This window comes from Mixophyes fleayi, chromosome 8, assembly GCF_038048845.1.
Source record: "Mixophyes fleayi isolate aMixFle1 chromosome 8, aMixFle1.hap1, whole genome shotgun sequence".
In the NCBI taxonomy this organism is placed as follows: Eukaryota; Metazoa; Chordata; class Amphibia; order Anura; family Limnodynastidae; genus Mixophyes; species Mixophyes fleayi.
The window spans coordinates 113,596,995-113,621,936 of NC_134409.1; the positions used below are offsets into that span (position 1 = coordinate 113,596,995).

General features: G+C 41.1%; 1 protein-coding gene across 1 annotated transcript in view; it reads right to left on the reverse strand.

The window, feature by feature from the left end:
- The window catches only part of FGD3 (FYVE, RhoGEF and PH domain containing 3), a 146,771-nt gene that overhangs the window by 36,687 nt on the left and 85,142 nt on the right, over positions 1-24,942 (reverse strand). The window contains exon 2 of the mRNA XM_075183209.1: positions 2,477-2,635. Within this exon, the coding sequence (XP_075039310.1) occupies positions 2,477-2,635 (159 nt within the window). The remainder of the gene's footprint in view (positions 1-2,476; positions 2,636-24,942) is intronic.

Sequence of the window (24,942 nt, forward strand, 5' to 3'; positions counted from 1 at the left end):
TCAGGAAGCTGAGCAACTCTGGCTGCCTGATGATCACATTGCATAAGACGCAATCAAATATGCTTTGGGACCTTTACGATGTCCAACACTGCACAAGTTGTCATTCGATTGTGATCAGTTTGGCCATACATCTGGTCATTCATTGACCTGCCAAATAACCAGATCGAGCATGTGTTGAGAGTTTCATTGCCTTACAGCCTATTAAAGAACACAGCAGCGAATGCCTATAACGGTGCCACATGGCATTTCTGATGAACCAAATAGCACATTTTAGAACGAATTAGCAAATTGTATTATTTGTGGGCACAAATAAAATGCCAATCGTGATGTAGGGCATTGAAAAATGTGTTAGGGCACAACTAGTACTGTCAGATCATGACTATGTACCTGGTGAGATGGCTGTTATTGCCCTATTTGGCTCAACTGCCAAACACCTGTGTCTGTACACATGTGGCCAAGTTAGACATGGATCTGGCCACTCACGTCAAGCAACCAGATCAGGCTGGGTATGGGCACCTTAAGACTGAACAGCTGCAGAGCTGTAACTTAAAATTTTAGTGAGAAAGAAAAATGCCGCCGCTCCCCCACCCTAGCCCTCAATTTTAACCAAATCAACCTAAAATATTCATAAACTGCGCCCCCCTTCAGAGTTGCACCCCGCGCTGTCGCCCCTATCGCACAGCCTGCGGCTGAGAGGACAAGAGCTTGCACTCAGCTAAATTAAATTCCAATACAATTCTAAACATCTCAAACTCTGTCAAGATGTGCAGGTTTTATCGTATAGTTGTTATGGCTACAAGACACAATTTAGGTTTAGGATTCCATTAGTAGCATTTACCATGCAGAGAAATCTTAGCTAATTACAATGTTAAAGGTCTTGAAAGATATCATTGTGACCAGCGCCTATATATAGTATATTATAATGTGTACTTACATATCATATTTCCTCTCACAGATGCACATATATTTCTTCTCTAAATTTGCGGCTTACCACCGTCAACCTTCCTTCCTTCTGTATTAGCATTTGCTGTGCTGTGAGTAACCCCATAGGTACCAGACAATAAACTTCAAGATATAGTGAGCACTGCTGTGTATTGAGTGTTTTCCGTGTACATAAAGGTTAGCTAAAGAGGACATGTTACTATGAATAAAGTTTTTTCTGTTTGTTTTAATAAAAAAAAATGTATTCAATGCTTTGCCCAAAAGTTATCCTGCTGGTATATGATGTTTAAAAGTCCTGGTTTACTTAATCAGGTTAGTCTTTTAAACAGCTCTACTCTACATACAGTAATTATGACCCAAGCCAGAGCACTATTTACCATATACTGTAGTTCAGGCCTGGCCAACCTGTGGCTCTCCAGGTGTTGTGAAACTACAAGCCCCAGCATGCTTTGCCAGGAGAGAGCCAGCTGATAGCTGGCAGGGAATGCTGGGACTTGTAGTTTCACGACACCTGGAAAGCCACATATTGACCAGGCCTGCTGCAATTCATCTAGACAGCACTGTTCAGGAACAGCATATGAAAGGTTTATGTTTATGGCTTTAGTTTTCACGCTACTTAGTCTTTTTCAACAACTTATTGCTATTAAAATAAAGTTGGAGGGGTGTTGGTTGGACAGACAAACATGGTCACTTTGATTACCAATACAGAACATACCCAATCAGAGTACCATTTTGTTATCAATTTTAATTTGCTTTGTGTTCCCAGACTTGAAGTGGGCGGGGATAGAACACCCTGTAGCCTGTAGCCAATCAGATCATCAGCAAGCAGGGTGATGAGTGTGCTGATCTTGTTGGAGGCTGTGATAAGGGCTGCATGTGCCATTACTTGTATCAGTGGTGCATGCAGGGGGGGGGGGGGTTCTGGGTCTCCGCTAACTAAGTGCCCACCATAGCGGCACTGTACTATACAGCAGCCGCGGCGCTGTCAAGGAAGCGTCCGTGGTGGTGCTGTATTGTATACAGCTGTATAGTACAGTGCTGTTGAAACGGAGCAGCAGCTCTCTCTTGCGTGTTTTGGTTGTTTGTTTTTTGGTCAGGGGCGGAAAGCCCCCCCATCTGACAATCCTGCGTGCGCCCCTGTGTATTCTCATCTTTATGAATAAATTTACTTCAGTGACCATGCCAAACATTTGCTATCCCAAAATCTTGAATATCTGTTTGAGTCTGATCATTATTTTTCGCTAAGTTTAAATAAATAAATACAATAATATTTCCTATTATTATTCCTGAACAGAGACTGATGCACTCAAAAATTGTAAAAAATTATATATATATGCATATATATATATATATATATATATATATATATATATATATATATTAGAATATTGAGTATAAAATAGGTTTAAGTATTTTAATACCACTTTTGTGTTGAAGATATGCGAGTCCTAAGTGTGTCTGTCTGTAAACACAACATTTGCTGCTGCAATAAGACCAAGACGTCAAAACACATCACAGCTTGTTAAATACCAACCTTGGGGTTTTTCTAGATTTGACTTCCTGATTGGTGTAGCTTTTGCCCGCAGCTTCTTTCCAGTTTGCTGAATACATAGTATTGGGCCAGTGTGTGCAGCTTTTCCGAATGGACTTGATTCAATGTGACACTTGACTTGGAAAGTGGTACATCCACAACCTGAGTAGAAACACAAAACAAATGTACACTGGATCGGCGGATTTATTGGCCAAGACGACGGCAAATCTATACAGGAGGAGAAAACTGTGCTGCTCTAAACATACAAACATGGCGTCAATTTAAGAGGTGTCTTAAGAGCGCAGTATATCCCTGCACAGTGGGGGTTTTGTTTGTTTGAGCTCATCGTATCCATTGGTCTTACCTGTGCGCAGTAACAAGGCACCTGTCCAGTTACTGAATGTCACCAGAAGCGTTCCGCAAAACAATATACAAACAGAATAGGCAAAGCACAGCGAGACAAGTGCAGCACATAATAAAACAAGTTATAATAAACAGGGAAACCCAAGGTTACCCATCAACTACACAGAGTGGAGGCGGCCATGTTTAGGCTGAACCAATATTCATGGGCATGCAACCTGTTAATTCATAAAGTCATGGATCAACAATGCCAATGGATTCTAGTGAATGGTTCAGTTCACAAATTAGCTCCCTCTATCGGGTGTAAGGGCCAGTTACACTTTACACAACACAAAATGAATAATTTACAAATAATGCAGCATTACAATAGGCATATCTGTGTTTGCGTGCAGGTCAGCATCAGCTCGTAGTTCCCGCAATATGCCCTTACTAGGCATGCCTACATTAGGACACACCTTCCATCTCCGGGGCACAAGAAGGCACATATGTGGATGTGTGCAACTCTACATGAAAATAGGTACTTGCGGGATTGTTAGCGGGTATGTGCAGAGCAACTTCACGCAAGATATGCTGCTCAAACTGGCGTATTTTCCAATCTGCCTTAGCCCCAGTTTATGGTGTAACATTACATAATATATATATATATATATATATATATATATATATATATATATATATATATATATATTTATATATATATATATATATTTATACAAGTTAATCCGTGCATGATACTCATGCATTCTAGTCAAATCAAGCTACTTAAGGTGTTAAAAAGGTTCTTGTCATCTTCATCTACACACACACACACCGCTAGACTTTTATATATTAGATAATGCTAATAATTTAGTAGGTCAGTGTAGTATATAACTCCGCCTAGCAGGTGGTGCTGCAGCTTGAGCACTGTCACCTGGTAGTTTTTTCCACACACACACACACACACACTAACACACGCCGCTAGGCTTTTATATATTAGTTTAGAAGATAATGCTGAGAATTTAGTAGGTCAGTGTAGTATATAACTTCGCCCAGCAGGTGGCGCTGCAGCTTGAGCACTGTCACCTGGTAGTTTTTTCCACACACACACACTAACACACGCCGCTAGGCTTTTATATATTAGATTATATATATATATATATATATATATTAGATTATATATATATATATATATATATATATATATATATATATATATATATATATATATGTATATAAGATAATATGACCCCTCTTAGCACTATATGGTGCTATGCCGCAGCATATATAGGTATAGAGGAACACAGCTTTGAATAAAGTAATACGTGTAGAAGTTGGGCCCTATCTCGAACAATTACTCACTTCACCTATGAAATCAAGATCTCTGTTTCGACTGTCCCTTTTTGCCTTTCATAACAGTCCTTCATCCATTTCAACCCCAGGTAATACTAATTTTCCTAGTTATTTAATGTAGTTTGCGGTACCCTTACAGGCGATATTAAGCAGCAGTAAAACCATCAGGCCTGCGGAACTAGTGGCGCTATATAAATAAATGATGATGATAAACTCTTACTAAACACTTGCTGTGTGGCTGAAAGCTTGGGGTAAACTCTTAGCTTATCTTTTACCTCCGTCAATTCCTCTTTACTTCAAATATTTTACTTGTCATTCTTTACGTTTGTCATGTCATATCTTTACATATTGTCACTCTCTGAAATGTAAACACCGTCTTTGTGCGTGTTACAATTAACATCTATCTTACTTCCTGTGAGAATACAGTTTAAGGTTCTCTCTGCATTGTATAAATACTGACAATAGCTGAAGATTATGTCCCTTGTCAAAAAGAATAACTGAATGGCAGACAGTATTTTGTTCCACCTGGATTAGAAGAATTGTGGCCTAAAGACTGAATACAATGACCTCTGTTTATGTGCCATACCTATACATCAACACAAAGAGATGAGTTAATATCCAGATCGAAGGATTGATAACATTATAATTGTCCTGCCAGGTCCAAGGCCTTTGTTCGTCCCGAAGCAACCCTCTATATTTTCAAAAGTGCAAATCGGAGACCTCTTCTATGTGGCGCATGTGCAAGACGACGCATAGTGAGAATAGGCTCTCCGCTCTGCTTTATTGAGAAGAAAGGGGGTGACCTGGGAGGACAGGAGATTATGGGGCACAGCAATGCACTGCTCAGCCACTGGCTAAGAGGGTGGACAAGGCACAGTTAAGGGAGGCCCTTGCTTTGCAGGAAGTGCACAGCCTTTTTCTACCCTCTGATGGGGGAGGGGGGGTAGTGTGTCATCCTATACTTTCGCAGAAGAATGCTATATCTTCTGTTCATGACGACCAACGTCATAAAATCAGTCAGTCAAACACACTGAAATACAGTGCTGCTGTTCCATCATTGGGTGGTCCCAAGGCGGTAGTGGATTGTGTTTTGAAGTGACGTTTTCATTCTTTCCACCGTGCTCATTTTCAGGTGGATCCGCAACCCATAAAAGCTGGGCGGATCCCTATTAGGCAGTTCCATGGAAAGACAATTTGGTATGTACCATAAAAGTAAGGCTGGGTACTCTACAGTGTTGTTAGCCGATCGGGCCAATCACATGATAAACGACTGTTCGGCCTGATATTGCATTAGTGTGTATGCTCCAAGGAAGAACGATTATCGTTTCAAAGGACATTGTATCGTTTCATTCGATTTTTAAATCAAACTCAAAATCTCGTTCAACGATTGAACAATGTTGTTCCAATTCTGCAGTGTGTATGCAGGGCCGGATTAACCCGAGGTCTAACTGGGCTACAGCCCAGGGGCCTCGGGCATCCATCCAGGGGGTCCTGCAGCATTATTGATCGGTGCGGGGGAGCCCCTGGTTCGGTCAATGCTGCTGAGCCTGTCACTGTTGTCCTTCCCTGGCGCTCAGTAATCTCCTTGAGTCTCACTCTCACGAGATCTCCCCAGCAATGAGCTTACAGCGCGCCACGGAAAGACTACAGTGACAGGAGAAGGAGGTAAGTGCATGGGGGGGGGGGGGGTTGGCGGGCGGCTCACAGGGGGGCCTCACGGGGGGGAAGGTGGCTCATAAGGTGGGCTCACGGGGGAATGGAGGCCCCCTTAGCCCAGGGGCCTCCAATCCCTTAATCCGGCGCTGTGTGTATGCAGTCATGACCAGCAATGTCCATACATCTATAAGGGGCGTGCAGAGCCACAATCAGTTAAGCTGATGGTTATGACAGATGAAGAGCACAGATCTGAAGGTAAATCTTGTAAAACATGTATAGTGTGTACACATGAATCGGCATGCTGATCAGGAGTTCTTTTTATTGGTAAGATCGTTAACTATATTGCATAAAAATTTTCTGTAGTGTGTACCCAGGCTTAGTGTACGTGCACAGATAAATATATAAAGTGCAGGTCTGCTTTCTTGCGTTTCGTACATGAACTTTACTGTCAGAAAACTGCATGCGTCTCTGGAAATCAGGAAAAGTTGTCCACGTTATTAAACTATGCACCACAGGGCATTCGTCTCTCTCCAGGGGTTAAATAAAAATATGCAATTTTTAACCAGAAATGTTATGACCCAAAATAAGCAAATGGTTCAGAAGCTGGAAACTGATGAGACAATGAGAGAGGTATTTAGGTCAGAGGGAAATGAGCTGCCTTAAGGATAATACAATGAACTTTTCATATAGAGATTTCAGCTTGGTCTGGTCACTGTACTATATCAGGAGACATTTTTCTAAATCCTCCATCTGCAAAATGACAAGAATGTGCAAGATAACGTGACCTGTAGGAGGAAGAGGGCTGCTGTGTGTATTATATCTTGGAAACCTATTCTTATAAGAATGGGAAGTATTTCATTTATTTTTCTTACCATACAATATTTTGTTTCATGACAAAGCAGTTGCTATATTGTAATATTACTTGAGAAGTTTCCTTAAACGGCAGTAAATCTCAAACACAGATTCATTCAGTATGGAAGACGTGTTTTAACATTCACAAATAAATTCAGGTTGGTACAAGATTTATTCAGATTAATGGCACGATCAAGTGGGGAGGTTACGTTGGATGGTATCGCGCTAACCCAAACCATCTAGATACGTGTGCTTTAGGCTGAATTAGTTTTGTTCTATCTACATGTAAAAATTCCTATAACGAGATGTTTGGCATTGCTTGTAACTATAGCTATATCTCACTACAAGTTATTTGCCTCGGTTATTAATGGTGTCACTGAGATGAAGTCTGGTGTGCCTAAGAACAATGCATTCACATTGATGATAAAAACATATCTTCAGTTTTTATAAGCTCCTGAAACATTTTCCATACACAAACATGAATGGCAATCGTACATCTATAACCTACAACATTGCCCTGAATGAAATTTCCATTGAACACTAGCCACCAGGCAGAAAAGTTCTGCCTTGTACTAGGCACCAGACTGAAAGCTCTATCATACACCAGACTGAGAGCCCTACCATATGCCAGCCACCAGGCTGAAACCCTACCATACGCCAGCCACCAGGCCGAAACCCTACCATACGCCAGCCACCAGGCCGAAACCCTACCATACGCCAGCCACCAGGCCGAAACCCTACCATACGCCAGCCACCAGACCGAGAGCCCTACCATACGCCAGCCACCAGACCGAGAGCACTACCATACGCCAGCCACCAGACCGAGAGCCCTACCATATGCCAGCCACCAGACCGAGAGCCCTACCATACGCCAGCCACCAGACCGAGAGCCCTACCATAAGCCAGCCACCAGACCGAGAGCCCTACCATACGCCAGCCACCAGACCCAGAGCCCTACCATACGCCAGCCACCAGACCCAGAGCCCTACCATACGCCAGCCACCAGACTGAAAGCCCTACCAGCCACCAGACCGAGAGCCCTACCATACGCCAGCCACCAGACCGAGAGCCCTACCATACGCCAGCCACCAGACCGAGCCCTACCATAAGCCAGCCACCAGACCGAGAGCCCTACCATACGCCAGCCACCAGACCCAGAGCCCTACCATACGCCAGCCACCAGACCCAGAGCCCTACCATACGCCAGCCACCAGACTGAAAGCCCTAACATCCGCTAATCACCAGCCTGAAAGCCCTACCAGCCACCAGACCGAGAGCCCTACCAGCCACCAGACCGAGAGCCCTACCAGCCACCAGACCGAGAGCCTTACCAGCCACCAGACCGAGAGCCTTACCAGCCACCAGACCGAGAGCCTTACCAGCCACCAGACCGAGAGCCTTACCAGCCACCAGACCGAGAGCCTTACCAGCCACCAGACCGAGAGCCTTACCAGCCACCAGACCGAGAGCCTTACCAGCCACCAGACCGAGAGCCTTACCAGCCACCAGACCGAGAGACTTACCAGCCACCAGACCGAGAGCCTTACCATCCACCAGACCGAGAGACTTACCAGCCACCAGACCGAGAGCCTTACCAGCCACCAGACCGAGAGCCTTACCAGCCACCAGACCGAGAGCCTTACCAGCCACCAGACCGAGAGCCTTACCAGCCACCAGAATGAAAGCCCTACTATACGCTAGCCACCAGACTGAAAGCCCTAACATACACCAGCCTGAAAGCCCTACCATACACCAGCCATCAGACTGAAAGCCCTACAATACACTAGCCATCAGATTGAAATCCCTACTATACGCTAGCCACCAGACTGAAAGCCCTACCATACACCAGCCTGAAAGCCCTACATACACCAGCCACCAGACTGAAAGCCTTACAATACACTAGCCATCAGATTGAAATCCCTACCATACGCTAGCCACCAGATTGGAGGTCCTGCCTTATATCAGTCACCAATTTAGAGGTTCTGAGATACACTAGTCTCCAAATTTATGTCTGCTTTGTAAAGTATTCATCAGAATGGGCTCTGCTAGCCTCCAGCAAGGATTGTACTGTAATTACAGTAAGTTTTGATAAATATTGGACATTGCATATGAATTTGATAAAAACACACTGCGATATTGGGTGAACTGCCCAATATCACCTGTAATATCACAGCGTGTCCCCAGCACCAGTAAAGTCATGATTATTCCATCCAGGGAACAAGTGCACAGACCTTACTGGCAGCAGAACAGTGAACAGAGACCCCTGTTGTAGGCACTTTGCATATAGTCCCTGTAGCTGGACATCCTTTTATACAAATTGATTTGATATATGGAATAATACACTCCCTCCTGCTAATCATATAATATAGTAGAAGTCACTGAGCAGATACATGACCACACAAAGGCATAATGCTGCAGGCAATCACAATCAGAGGTATCTTATAATATCCTTTAGGTAGTGCATTAATAACATAATTAGTATGGAGTGCATATTCCTTATAATACAAAAGTATATCTAATGACTACTGAGGTGAATGTATAAGAACTCTCCAACTATATAGATATTATTGTCCAGGTGTTTATTCATATATTATAGGTCATGTGCGTTTTATACCAAGGTTTAGTTTACATTTTTCAATTATTAACAACTATTTGCCTGCCCATCAAAATTCTGTCTAATGTATGGCATACATATAGCAATACAACTAGCAGTGAGGACCTGCTTACAATTCAATGAGAAGTTTTTCTTGTCAATAAAAAGAAAAATACACGCAGGGCCTGATTATCAAACAGGCTGACTATGCTGCACCCTAGGACATGAGGTGTTTGCAATATTTTAAAATATGAGAGAAGAGTTGTTCACCAAAGTAAAAGGAAACCATGAAATAAGTATGTAGTAAGGTTTGAATCTTGATGTATTCCCATGGAAAAGGCTGAAGACAATGAGTCATCCTTGGGCGGGAGCTTCAGGATAAGCGAGTAGGAGAGACAAGGCACAGACATGACAGTCCCCTCTCCTAAATGAGTGATAAAGATTGCCATGACCCTTTTAAAAAGCCAACCAGTGCAGTTTTCAAAAACATGGGAACATAGACATTGGTGGGGGGGGTGGAGCCGAACTTTATATTAAGGACAGGTTTGTTCTTACCTACTGTGTATAAGCCAGGCGTGGAAAGCGAGGGTGTGCTACCAGCATATTAGCCTAGGGCAGACTGAACCCTTAATCAGGCCCAGAACATACGGGAAGTGAGAGGAGACCACTCAGCTGGTCCCAAAGGATTATTATTACCATTTATTTATATAGTGCCACTAATTCCGCAGCGCTGTACAGGGAACTCACTCACATCAGTCCCTGCCTCATTGGTGCTTACAGTCTAAATTCTCTAACATACACACACACACACACAGACTAGGGTCAATTTGCTAGCAGCCAATTAACCTACCAGTATGTTTTTGGAGTGTGGGAGGAAACCGGAGCACCCGGAGGAAACCCACGCAAGCACGGGAAGAACATACAAACTCCTCACAGATAAGGCCATGGTTGGGAATTGAACTCATGACCCCAGTGCTGTAAGACAGAAGTGCAAACCACTTAGCCACCATGCTGCCCTTGATAGTTGAAGTTCTGCGTGTCAGCAAAAATTACTCCATACAGGAGGGGACTCAACATATAAATTACATTTGAAGACATAAAAGAGTTAAATAGCATATATACAAATGAGAAACGATTCAATGCCATGTTGACATCCTTTCAGCAGAATGACTGCAAACTACACGGAAGTGAAGAGAGCAGCAGATTTTTCCAGTTCAATAGTTTTTACCTAAACCAAGTTTTTGTTTTGTTTTTCATGAATGTTCCTGAAGTGTACTTGTTGCCTATACACAACAGCAGTCACTTTGTGGGCTGAACGAACATTAATCATAATGCAGTCTAATCAATGCACTGGGAGCCAGTGACATCATTCAGACAAGAGGGCTGAAGCACAAAGTGGTTCAGTGGTTCTATTATGTGCAGGTAATTGGTAAACTTTAATTAGGTCAGGCTTGATTGTAGTAACTCAGGGCTTTAGCAACATACACCTAAACTAGTTTTCTGTATGCAGTTTACGGCTGTATTTATTAAAAGCCATATAAAATGTGCTAAGCTAAACATATATAAACTGTCAACAAAAGGCTGCAAAGCATATACAATAGTATACAAGTAAAATCCCATTGTTAAACATTTAAAAGTGATGTGAAGTCCCAGGTAGATCCGTAAATGAAGGCATTAACATAGAACGGAATGTAGATATAAAAAGTTTACTTCTCAGTATAAAATCAGGCTACCTGCACATAAATAGTATTATAAGTACATTAAATCAAGTGTAGTAACAAGTGTGTAGGTTACAGTATACTTTTACTTGTAACCTTTCTTTCTGATGCAGTTCTGAGGTACCTAATAAGTTTCTACTAAAAATTGTGAATTGTGTCTGTAATTGGACGCTATCATCTCTGAACAAGAATAAGACTTCTATTGTTCCCAGTACTTACCATTGTAAGTATTAAATTAGTAGGTAACGTAAAATTGGCAAAATTGGGAGTAGGACAAATGTATCTTCTGAAATTGACACTGAGAAAATACAATCAGGTCTATATGTGTTAAATGAACATTCTGCATGGGATTTTCAAGTTACCATGCTAGTATATCAGTCTGTACAATGCAATACTGCAGCTTGCCACATGGCAGCTCGTTGAGCTATTATGTTTCATACGAACGCATTTTGGTATGATTGCCCTCAGTGGAGGATTACACTAATGGCAGATTGGGAGACAACATGATATAGCCGTAGTCTGGACTGTTGTGTTGTGAGGAAGACTAGATCCCTCTTCCAATGGAAACACATTGCAGATAGGAACCATGGGTCTTGGGAAAAATGGGAGGGTGGTGGAGGGAGGGAGCAGGAGATACATAACAGTGGGAGATAGGGAAAGAATGAGGGGGGCAGATGTTAAACGCGCCTTTGCCAGTGTTTAATTCAGCAGCACAGAATCCCCACGAGAGTTGAGTGGGCCAAGCACTGAATAGCATCATGGCCAACCAGTGAACTCCTCTCGTACGCCCTTTATTCTAGGCCTTGGTAACCTGTGGTTATCCAGGTGTTGTGGAAGTGCATGTTACAGAATGTTGCTTATGGCTGTAAAATATAAAATTTTACACAAACTAGCCGGTGATCTGTTCTTTGCATTGGTTTTCCAAAAGAACAATTTTAATTGCTCCAACATACCACTTCATTTACATAGTTGGATATACACTACACGAGCAAATGTATCTTGTGTAAAACAATTTAATAAATCATTGATAATGTAATCACACAGTGCTGTACATAACCACATATATAACAGTAGTAATGGACTTTAAATGGTATATCAATATGATCCCCTTATAAGTATCAACCATAGGTAACAACTATACAAAGCCAATATTGGACCTGATACATGTATGATAATTATATATCAGCTGGTAGCCAAATGAGCTGGCCGTGTGTACTGATAGCTGCACCGCTGAGTTGTTGTGTGGCTTCAATCGAACGCGTTTCACCTTTGGGGCTTCCTCAGGGATTGTAAAAGGGGGGCCACCATCCAGGACAAAGGAAAATACCAAAGAGGTACCCCAGAAGCCTCCAAACAGCAATTCAGTGCCAGTACCCCCTCTCAGCTACTGATACCAACATGCCTCTCAGACAAGTATTTGTCTGAGAGGCAACTCAGCGGTGCAGCTATCCGCAGTTACTGCTGAGAACAAACACATTCAACCACCGCTACGAGCGGCGGTAGTACAGTCGCATGCGCAAGAACATTCACTCTGAGACGGACACTTCCGCCAGGCAACAGGACATGAGAAACATCGCCACGGCAACGGGCCCAACACACAAAGGAGCGTTTTCAGGTTAGGACTATCCACAACTCTGTGATTCGCAATCTACTTCACTAAGGGTAAGTCCTTCAACCAGTCTCCTAATTGGGCTCACCCGATGGACCCATCTGGCCTATAACACTCTTATACCAGGATTTGTTTCGGAACTGACTTTACCTATTTGGGGATCATTCACCGTTTTTCATCATCATTTTTATTTGTTATATATCCTCGCTCAGGAGGGATGGACTTATGGAAGTTACATTTGGACATTGTGTGTGACTAATATAATATAAGATATTGTTTTGGACTATTATACAGTGTTTTGTACACACGGCCAGCTCATTTGGCTACCAGCTGATATATAATTATCATACATGTATCAGGTCCAATATTGGCTTTGTATAGTTGTTACCTATGGTTGATACTTATAAGGGGATCATATTGATATACCATTTAAAGTCCATTACTACTGTTATATATGTGGTTATGTACAGCACTGTGTGATTACATTATCAATGATTTATTAAATTGTTTTACACAAGATACATTGTCTATGCGCCCAGGGACTAACTACTATCATCAATACTTTGTCTAAGGGTTGAGCTACCCTCTATCCTTCCCCCTCCCCATCCCCTTTTCCCCTCCAGTCCCCGTGTGGCTGCAATATATACAGATCCTTAGGTATAGGGAGCGCTGAATCAACATCCTTACTACACGAGCAAAGTATATAGTCCAATTGGTCTAATTCAACCCAAAGGTGTTCAATGGGGTTGAGGCCAGGGCTCTGTGCAGGCCAGTCAAGTCCTTCTATGCGAAACTCAGGAAACCATTCTTGATGGACCTTGCTTTATGCACAGTGTCATTTTCATGCTGAAACAGGAAAGGGCTTTTCCCAAACTGTTGCCACAAAGGTAGAAGTACATAATTCTCTAGAATGTCATTGTATGCTGTAGCATTAAGCTTTCCCTTTACTAGAACTAAGGGGCCCAGACCAAACCATGTGTCTTATTCCTTCTACACCAAACTTTACAGTTGGCTGTAGGCCATCAGGTACGAAGCATTCTCCTGGCATCTGCCAACCCCAGATTCATACGTCAGACTGCTAGATAGTAAAGCGTCACTCCAGAGAACGTGTTTCCATTGCTGCAGAGTCCAATGGCAGTGTGCTTTACACCACTCCAGTTGACACTTAGCATTGCGCATGGCGATCTGAGGCTTATGTGCAGCTGATTGGCCATGGAAACCCAATCCATGAAGATAGCCACTTCAGCACTCGGTGGTCCTGTTCTGTGATCTTGTGTGGCCTACCACTTCGTCTCTAAGCTGTTGTTGCTCCTAGAAGTGTCTTTTTCAACATAACACCACTTACAAATGACGGGCGCAGCTCTAGCAGGGCACAAGTTTCACAAACGGACTTGTTAGAAGGGTGGCATCCTATGACAGTGCCACATTGAGGGTCACTGAGCTCTTCAGTATGACCCATTCTACTGCTTATGTTTGACTAAGGAGATTGCATAGCAGAATGCACCTGTTAGCAATGGATGTGGCGGAAATGGGCAAATACATTAATTAGAAGACACCCCAAATCTGAATTTCAGTTACACATCTGCAAAGACTGGCCCAGCAAAGCTCCAGCCTTTTCATGAGGAAATTTTTTTCCCTCAAACACAGATTCCTAAACCGAATGAACTAATTGTATGTAATGGTAAGGTTGCACATCCTATAGTGAGCGTCAGATAATAAACATTTACTGTATTGAAAATGCAATGTTATAGTTGTAATAAATGACAACACAGTCTTTTCCGTATTACTACTGCTACACTTGGCACCTGAACATGGTGATAGCACCAGATAGACCCATGCACAGCGTCAGGAAGCAGAGAAAGGGACATGTATGTATATGGTTAGTGTTATTACGAAGTCATGGAATGCTTGTAGGCAACATATGGCTCCCATTGCAGTATGCGGTTTTTGGATTGGTGAGGGGCTTTATATATAATGGGCACTAGGCTCAATATCATGGACAAAGGGCTGTAATACTGGAATATGTCTATACATGGTGGCATGGGGGTGTTATACAGGGCATGAACATGGTAAGCAAAAGGCTATTTGTGATGAGCATTGGACTTCATATACATACATACTGTATATAATACTCTTACAGGTAGGTCTCTGCATGGCTATGTACTACCACCGACTATCTTGCCCATATTTAAAATTACTGCGGTCTAGACATTGTGAATAAATATGACACATTCTGCATCCCCCATGTCGCTCAGTTCATCGCCCCTCCTTTATTATTTGGAAAATAGGTTGTTGGTAACAATTAGCATCAGTGTAGCAGACAAATATAATTAAAAGATTAAACATGACTAGAACTAGCAGAGAACCTTCACCGGCTACCCTTGACCTGAAGCTGCCTCAGGCACTGCCTGCTTTGCCTATACAGTAAATATATGTTTCCTGGTCATATCAACTGTGACAATACAATGTTTAATTTCCAATAGTGCAAAATTACAAGGTATTTTCTCAATGCATGCGTGAGGCTATAGTAAAATAAACAATTATTTTCTTGTGAGAGTGTACCAGGAACACTTTATATACAGTCAGGGGCCGCTTAATACCGGCCTAAACCAGATGCTGTATCTCTAGTTAGATTTTCCCAAGTTTGTCTGGAAAAACCCATCGCAAAATTTTTTTTGCAGAGAAAGGTAAGACAATAGCAAAGATGGCCCCTCTCTATTCGCTTCTTCTGGTAGAGAACAATATGTACCTCTACATTATAGACTGGATCAACAATGGCTGGGTTGAGGAACGATGAGCTATAGTTTTGCAGCACAGTGAAACGTGACAGGCATTAACGGTGGTGGGGAAATACTGAACTATTTAACAACTGCAGCCATATCATATAGGGCAGTGACAGGCAATAGACGGCCCTAGGGCATTCTGAGCCTTCACCAGCAGCCCCCAACTACTTCCTGCTGTATTGTCCTATTTTGTTAGCTATAGCTTTTAGCACTTGTTTAAAATAACTTCTGATATCTTACTACATACAGGCGGTTATAATCGTTTATTAAATGTATTGCTTTAACTTCTTACTTAGATTAAGGGTAATGTGTGGCCCTTTTGAAGGTCAGAGAGCCATCCATGCTGCCCCTGAGCTGTGTAAGGTTGTATCAGCTTCATGTATGATGCAGTAGTTCAAACAATAAAGCATCCCGGAGTTCAGGTCATGTGACAGAGGGTAGGAGGGGGCGTGATGACGTTGTTGCGTCACTATAGCCCCGCCCTCGCTAAACATACAGAAATTGAAGGTATTGAATATCAGGGGGGTGGCTTAATGACGTGATTGAGTTCCGCCACCCGCTATTCAGGCGCGGGCTGGCAATTCCAGCCCAGGGGGCGCACAGGCGGCCGCATCTCATGACAAGAGATGCGGCAATGACGCGGCCGCATCCCTTGCCATGGTGATGCGGCCGCCTGTGCGATGACGGCCGGCCCTAACATCGGTAATTCTGACCGGCCCTGGGGGCCAATGCCCCCCTGCCACCCGGGCCAGCCCGCCCCTGCCGCTATTCAATGCCGTGCATTTCGACTTTTTAAAAAGATCTGGGAGTTTTGCCTACTCTTCCGGGAGTGCAGGAGCACTCCCCGAAATTCCGGGAGAATAGGCAAGTATGCAATAAAACAGCAAAAACTAAAAAACTTATGTGCAAAATTCTATCTATAGGAATACTATAACCCTGAGCCTACCTACCTCATACTCGCCAGCATTTTTCAAACGAGTTTTAAATGTGCTTTCAACCTTTTGCAAAAACGCATGTAAACATGCTAGAAACCATTGCTACTTGTTCCATTTCCGCAACATCTCAGCCTACAAACACTAGCGTTTTATGTGTGTGGCTACTACATACTTGCCTACTCTCCCATAATTTCCGTGAGGGGAGTCATCCTGCGCTCTTGGGAGAGCAGGCATTCTCCCGGATGTGATGGGGGTGGGGCTTAATGACAATTCATGTCAAATTCATTTCAAAGCCCCACCCCCTGCTTTGAAATGCTGTCTACTTTAACATTTCTTAGCAGGGGGCGGGGCTACGGTGGTGCAATAGTGTCGCCACGCCCCCTCCTACCCCCTGTCACTTGATCTCTGCTCCAGGATCTTCCGGGGCAGAGGCTTAAAAAGTTAGCAAGTGTGGGAAACTAGTTTTGACACCAGTGGTATGTGGCTTATTTAAATCTGAGGGTGATCATACACAGCAGAAAATATGTATTATGCATATCTCTTATAAGACGTTACGGTATAAATAACGTTGGTCTAGTTAATATTTAATTTTTTGCTTGCAGTAACATAATTACAATAATCTGATATAAAATATAATCACTCAACCGTACAATGTTATTTTTCCTCTCATTGCGCAAAGAGTTTATCATCAGGAATACAATATTTCTCCCTAAACCTATTCAATCATCCTTATCATCTAAGCTGATCTGATTAGGCAGCAAGTCAAAAACCCTTTTGCAGCCATCATCAATTTGAAAGAAATATTTTAAAGAAAGAAAAAAAAAAAACAAACACTTACACAGTATGCTAAAATATTTTAAAATGGAGAAAAACAGAGGTCAAATGTGAACAGAAACTAAACACAATAAATATAAACGGCTGATTTATCAACTTCTGCCCGCTCATTATTCGTTTTGCAATCTCTATGGTAAATATTTTATCACCGATTTTAAATTAATTGTCTCTGGGCTTAATATCTGTATTTATAGCGGTGTTTTGCCCGCTTTTCAATTTAAAACTTTTTGGAATTAAATCCATAGTTATTTAATAATTTGCATATTCTATTTTAGTTTGGTTAAATCATTTTTCATTTAATATAGAAATGAACAGCTAGAGTTTATGCTTGAATGGTTACAGTTTAATATTACAAATGTAACTTATTATCGTTGATTAGATACTCTCTCTGTAAGACTATTTGTGGCCAAGTGCTTGGATATAGGTTTCTTAGCTTTTAAACCCTATCGTGACAATATGTGTAAGAAAGAAGCTTCAAGTCTTTAAATCCTGTGTTATCTTTACTACCAGTTAATCCCCCAGAGGGACTTTCTGACAGAATCTGATAATTTGGTATAATAACACAAATTCTAGAAAGATTTCCTCAGAGGACAGCAATTCTAAACAAGTGGCTCTCCAGCTTTTAAATATAACCTGTTATCTACACACAGAGGAGGTAGCCATTGTGTGGACTGCCTCAATATTCTTCAAAACGAAGCCTATCTTGAATATTTTGTTATAGTTCAGGCCATCTGTTTGAATGTGTACTACTTTTTCTGCCTTTTTTGTACGTTCTTCAGTGTAAAGGTTGGGGTTGTTAAACAGCCACCTCCAGATGTATAATTTGTTATCTATTCTGGCCTACTTTGGCTTTCTACATTATGGGCCTGAGTCATTAAGGAGAGCAAAGCAAAAAAAAAAAAAGGAGTAAGTCTGTTCCTGGACAAACCATGTTACAATGCAAGGGGTGCAGATTAGTTTATTATTTTGCACATAAGTGAAATACTGGATGCTTTTTTCATGTAGCACACAAATACTTGATAACTTTATTTTTACACTGAAATGTACAGTTGATCTAAGATATGCCCTATCTCAACTATATACCTGTCCCTACATTGTAAATTTACCTCCCCTCCAATGCAACATGGATTTGCCCAGGTGCAAAGATACTCTTTTTTTATGCTTTGCTCTCCTTAATGACTCAGGCCCTATGTGTGTACATTGTGTTTTGGTACTTTATAAATAAAGTTATTAACATGAAGCATATCAATTCACTAGGAAACAGCGCCTCATGAATATCAATCGCAACGTGCCTCAGGTTCCTGCCACAAAATGGCTGACTGGTGTTACTCATGCTCATGTGCATGCTGAGATTTGTAGTGCCACAAGTCTGTACTTTTAATGATATCCCCATCAGGAAATTTTAAGTATTGACATATACATAAACATTTTAATATTGCCCCACTGCTGATGAAATAGTAGACGCTGTAATAAAGAAAAACAAAAAACACTTATATTTAATCCAAAATTACATTTTGGCCACTAGTTTATTCTATATATAGATAGAGGGTTAGAAGCAATGGTGTTATTTTCAAATACAAAAAAAACAAAACAGCATTCGGATGACATCAGTAACAACTCTCCCATTCACCCTGAATTACCCTTTTCAGAACACTCCAAATTACTATAGAAAGATAATATGTGGTCAGTGGATTAATGAGTTGACATGAATATTTCCACCAGCTACTTCCTCAATTTCAACATAGTTTTACTGTACAGTATACAGAGGAACCAGGGCTGTATTTAGAGTTATTACAACACTAGGTATTTTGAGTACACATTTTAAGTCCGTGATAGTACACATTTAGTCCTTGGTAAGACCAAGCAAGAAGAAATATAAAATAGACAACAAAAATGTAAACAGAAATAACATTGAAACCAAGTGCCTAAATTGCCTATATTGTAAATGCTGAGTCGAGTAGCAAAGGACATTTCAAAGCAGCATGTGAGAACATATACAAAACTGTATAAACTAATAACAGGTCAGACAGAGAAACATACTTTATCACTATGCTACAACCATCATTTTATGCAGGTTCATTTGAACATAATGGGCCCGATTCATTAAGGAAAGTAAGGCAAAAAAGAAGCAATCATGTTACAATACAAGGGGTGCATATTAATTTATTATTTTGCATATATAGAAAATACTGGCTGTTTTTCATGCAGCACAAAAAGCCTTAATAGCTTTATTTTTACAGTTGATCTAGGACATGCCTTTCCCTAACTATAAGTCTGTCCCCACATTTTAAATTTAGCTCCCCCTCCAATGCAACATGGTTTTGTCCAGGTGCAAAGTTACGCCTTTTTTTTTGCTTTACTTTCCTTAATGACTCAGGCCCAATAGCAGTTGACTTGTGCATGGAATAAGACTTTGAGCAGCTCAACTTTTCATCTTATCTCAGTATTCTCATACTGTTAGTCATACTGTTATCAATAATCTAGTTGAGCCATGTGCTATCTTTTAAATTGTTAAATCCCTGCACACCTTAGACCAATTAGCACGTGGGATTTATCATTAAAGCCGCATTACCACCTACCCATTTCCTTACATCTTTAAAATGGCTGCAGAATAGGGGTGTCAGGGGCTGCCGTTTCCAGGATGGTGGCTTCTCATTGACCCTCCCGCCCTACTCCAAAATGTTCCACTGCCTCAGCTTACAGCCTGTAGAGGCAACCATTTTTTGGGATGAACCAATATCCATAAGAGAAGTCACACATTTTGGAGGTCAATGAAGATGTGGTTTCTCAGTGGTGTGTCCTATGGAATGGGAAAATTATGGGTGGTTTGGGCAAATCAGAGGTGTGGCCCAATTTGTCCTGATTTTAAAAACAGGGAATGTTGAGAGGTAGGAGCCCATGATGAAAAGATGGATATCACTGTATTCTTGTTTGTAAAGTGTTCCCAGTCCATTAGGCTCGTTAAGTGGTCTCCCTATCATTTTTCAACAGCATAAGAAATGGAGTTTTGGAACAATTTACCAAATTAGTGTTGGTCGGACAGCACCAATAAAAAGTGGCTGTCCCTCTACTCAACCCCCCCCCCCCCCTCTATATCTTTCGTGGCTTGCTAAGAACAGCAGCAAAAGACTTAACTTCCTGGGTTGCGCCATGGATTCACGTTTATTAGACTACAGTATGAAAATTTATTTTACTATAACAAAAAATTAAGTTATGTCAATAAGCTTAAATCTCTGCATTGCACAATTATCTATTCTGAAGGAATCCCTCTAGTCAGACTTTTTGGGAAATCAATTCACATTGATAAGCTGTCCATCTTCCTAGCCAAATTTCCCTTGGCCAGAATGCAATTCATGTAAGTGCAAATCTGAATGTAACCCTTTTTATTTTAAACTGTTTTTGCTTGTTATATCAGTATATTAATTGTTTATTCATTATTTTTCTTTATATCTGAATGCCCTGTATTTTTTGCAAATTAAATCTATAATTTAATAAGTTGCGTCCTTGATACTCTAACGGATCCATTAGTATATTAGAAGAGAGATTGCTCGACCAGGTTAACCCTTGGAATGCCAGTGTGTGATTTGTTGATACATTTGATTTAAAAGCTGTGTGTGCTTGTATTTACATTTGTGTAACAGTCTGGAGGTGTGAAGAGTTAACCCTGTGTGTGCTGGTGTGGGTCTTGTTAGTTTGTGGATAACTAGAAGCCTGTGTGCCAGTGTGGGACAGTATATTGGGGTCCTATTGCCCGTACTCAATAGGTGGTGGCAGAACCTGAAGTGTCTGGGGGTGTGAGAGCGCTCTGTTTAGGGGCGATTCCGTAGGTCTAGAACCTGTGTGATAGGTGAGAGAGACTGCAGGCTGAAATCGTGTGTGACCTCATACAGCGAACACCCCAAAGTCACAGCAGCTGGGAGCGTGTTCGTGACAAATTGGTGGCTAAGTGGTTAGCACTTCTGCCCCACAGCGCTGGGGTCATGAGTTCAATTCCCGATAATGGCCTTATCTGTGTGGAGTTTGTATGTTCTCCCTGTGTTTGCGTGGGTTTCCTCCGGGTGCTCCGGTTTCCTCCCACAAGCCAAAAACATACTAGTAGGTTAATTGGCTGCTATCAAAATTGACCCTAGTCTCTCTGTCTGTGTATGTGTGTATATTAGGGAATTTAGACTCCAATGAGGCAGGGACTGATGTGAATGAGTTCTCTGTACAGCGCTGCGAAATTAGTGGCGCTATATAAATAAATGGTGATGATGATGATGATGATGAAAGACATAGTCTAGTCCAATCTTGTCTCTAATAGATTGTAAAGGTTTCTACATAAACTTATGCCAATACAGAGAGGAGAAATCTATGAATTAAACTCGAACACAGTTCTTTGCCGAAGGAGTAGTGAAGGCTAGAATTAATTTATTTCATCGTAGTAATTTATTATTTTTATTATTATCGTAGATTTGTAAGGCGCCACAGTTCTCCGCAGCGTCGTACAGTGGGGAAAACAGGACATAGATAAAACAAGGACATACAAGGTAGACAAAATAAATGCAGACATGAAAACAAAGTGTATGAAGGACCCTGCTCATTAGAGAGCTTATATTTTAAGTAATAGATGGCACAGCTGAAACAAGAGGAGTATATCTGTTCCAGAGTGGAGATTGTGATAGTTGTGAGGGTGCATTATTGTGAATAGTGTTATCAGGGATAAGGTCACCTCTGTGGTAGGGAGATCCATAAGGGGGGAGCAGCACGGGAGAAGTCTTGTAGGTGGGAGTGAGAGGTGGTTACCAGAGACTAGACAAGGCGCAGGTCAGAGGTAGATCTAAGAGGAAGGGAGTGAGAGTATTTTGATATGAGATTTGAGATGTATGAAGGGGTAGTGATTTTGAGGGTTTGTAGGTAAGGGTGAGTAATTTGAATTTAATTCTGAAGGACACAGGGAGCCAGTGTAGGGATTTGCAGAGTGGTGCAGCAGATGTGGAGCGGTGAGGGAGGAAGATCAGTCTTGAAGCAGCATTTAGGTTGGATTGAAGTGTGGCTATATGAGTGTCAGGGAAGCCAGATAGCAGGAGATTGCAATAGTCATGATGGGAGTTGATGAGAGAATGGATAAGAGTTTTGGGAGCATGTTAAGTAAGAAAAGGGCATATTCTTGATATGTTTTTAAGGTGGAGTTGACAGGAATGGGAGAGAGTCTGGATATGAGGAATAAAGCAGAAGGCGGAGTCAAGTGTGACACAAAGGCAGCGGGTATGTGAATATCACACAAAATATTCACATAGTCACAAATCCCTAAACAGATGTTAGCATACTCCCCTAGAGTTCTGTAGACCATATAGTCCCTTTCTACCCAATAGGTATCATGTTATATAACAGTTATATGGATCCATCTCAAGCATGTCTATTTCAATTGCCTCGATTAAGCCCTCTGGATGTAACGCCCTAACGTTATGCTTCCAGAAAGCTTCCCTAAGACACAGGTTATGGTAGTGATCTCCCCATCTACGTGTAGGTGTGATATGTGCTACACCGAACAGATAAATACCTTTGGGGTTGCCAGAATGTATCTCAGACAAATGACGGGGAATACAATGATTTTGAGCTTAAAGAATGTTTCTCCCATGTTCCAAGAAGAGAACCTTTAAAAGGTCTTTTTGTTCTCCCTAGATACTGATATTTACAGGGATATTGTAATATGTAAATCGTCAGTACCACAATTAATAAACGATTTTACCGAAAAGGTATCTTTAGTAATATTTTACTCTAATTTTTAAAGTAGAACGTCTCTCTCTCTCCATATATATATATATATATATATATATATATATATATATATATATATATATATATATATATATATATATATATTCATACACAGATATTGTTGCATTATTTCTAATTTTATTGAAAAAAACTTGGAGACAATATATTACGCAAGTTGTTAGCTTTTGTAAAGATAACCAAAGGTTGTAGAGCTCTATTAGATTTTAAAAACAGGTTCCAATTTCAAAATTTGAAAAATCTTGTTTACTATATTTTAGATTTTCTGTGATGAACTATTATATTTTGGAATAAATAAAAGACTTATTAGGGTTGTATGGGCTTATTTGAGGTATTGAATTGTTTATACTTAAACACTTCCCTTTTTGATTTAACAAGAGAGATGCTCTGTCTAGTTCAGGGCTGATATTCAAGCTGAAAGCGGGTTAATGCCATCCACAGATGGTCACAGGCGAAGAAAAGCAGCAAGTGTACACTTTTCTTAAACTTTATGGGAATGGCGATAATGGCCGATAACTGGGTTAACAGCAGAGAAATCAGAGAATTTTCCAGTGTTAGCCCTGTGATGAATCTGAAGTGTTAACTTGAGCCCTTCTTTTGGCTTAACACAGCTTAATAAATAGACTTCCTAAGCAACAAATGTCATCTTTATGCCTCAGTGATGTCACTACTTCCTAGTGGATGGATTGTCAGCCTCCTTGGTTCAGTTCACAAAATGGCCGCCTCTACTGTGTGGACAACAGACCCACTTTAAGCTCAAACAAGAGCTCAAGGCAGTTTGTTACATCAATTCTAAACACTCAGTGGTAATAACCACACCAGTTTGAGGAAGCTGTGTTCCTGTCTGTTTCACAAATCTGCTTAACAAAAGGGACACGAACACAAGAAAAAAACCTCCAAAACAATCAAAGTAAAAAGCGAACTAACATCTCAGAAGCAAACAAACTGCATGATAATGTGTTACTTTTAAAGAAGGTTTACATTTCTTAACCATAATAAAAAAAACATGTCTTCAGAAGTAATTCCTGGTATTGTGATAATAAAGTAAAACAGTAAATGTGACTAAAAAACAAACAAACAAATATGCTACACAGGTAATTATACTGTGCTACACTGAGACATTATACACTGTATGCATCCTGCCTCAGTGATGTTTCTAGCTCCTAGTAAATTGGCTCAGTAGTCAGTCAACAAAATGGCTGCTCTACTGTGTGGAATATACGTGTAGGTAGATATGAGCGAATACAATCTTTAAAGTCAAATTCTATTAAAGAAAACTGGTGTGTGCATTTAAAACATCAGTTGCTTGCTTGCTCATCTTTATCAACAGACCATTTTTATTAAACCGGCACGTTTACTATATTACCAGCCTTTAATTTAATTAGTTGACCTATCTTTCAGTTACAGAGCTTCTCTACCTTACAGCAGGCAGAGAAGAAATAAAATAAGGAAGCTAATTAGTCACGTAATTGTCAATTGTTTAAGGCAAGGAATATCCACCCACTTCTAGAACATCATGCATCAGCTGATCATGAATTACAAATTCAGGGGCATCCTGTGACACAACGCCTCAAATGAGAAAGTTGTCTGCTTGTCTGAGTGAATATAAATCAATGGTGCTGGGAGACTGGTTTGTAAGCCCTTGTCAGCTCCTTGTGACCTTGGGAAAGTCTCTTATTAAGTATTACATTGGTCATGCATGGATTCTTTTTTGTTTACATGTATGAACAAATGATTAGATCTGGAACATTCAGATCTATGATGAATTTTAGCACTTACACACTGACCAAAACTGTAAACAATCCTATTGTCCACCAATCAGATCACTGTAAACAAATCACCTCACAAACATGGCATTACAAACCTGACATATTAAAAACCATAATTTCTAAATTATTTAGTTTAAAACAAATGTTTTCATGTGAACTGGCCAATCAAAAAAGCTCATTGATCAGTCATCCAAGAATAAGAGACAACCAAAACTTACACCCTGACCAGAAGGATTCCAACTTTGTCTATCGT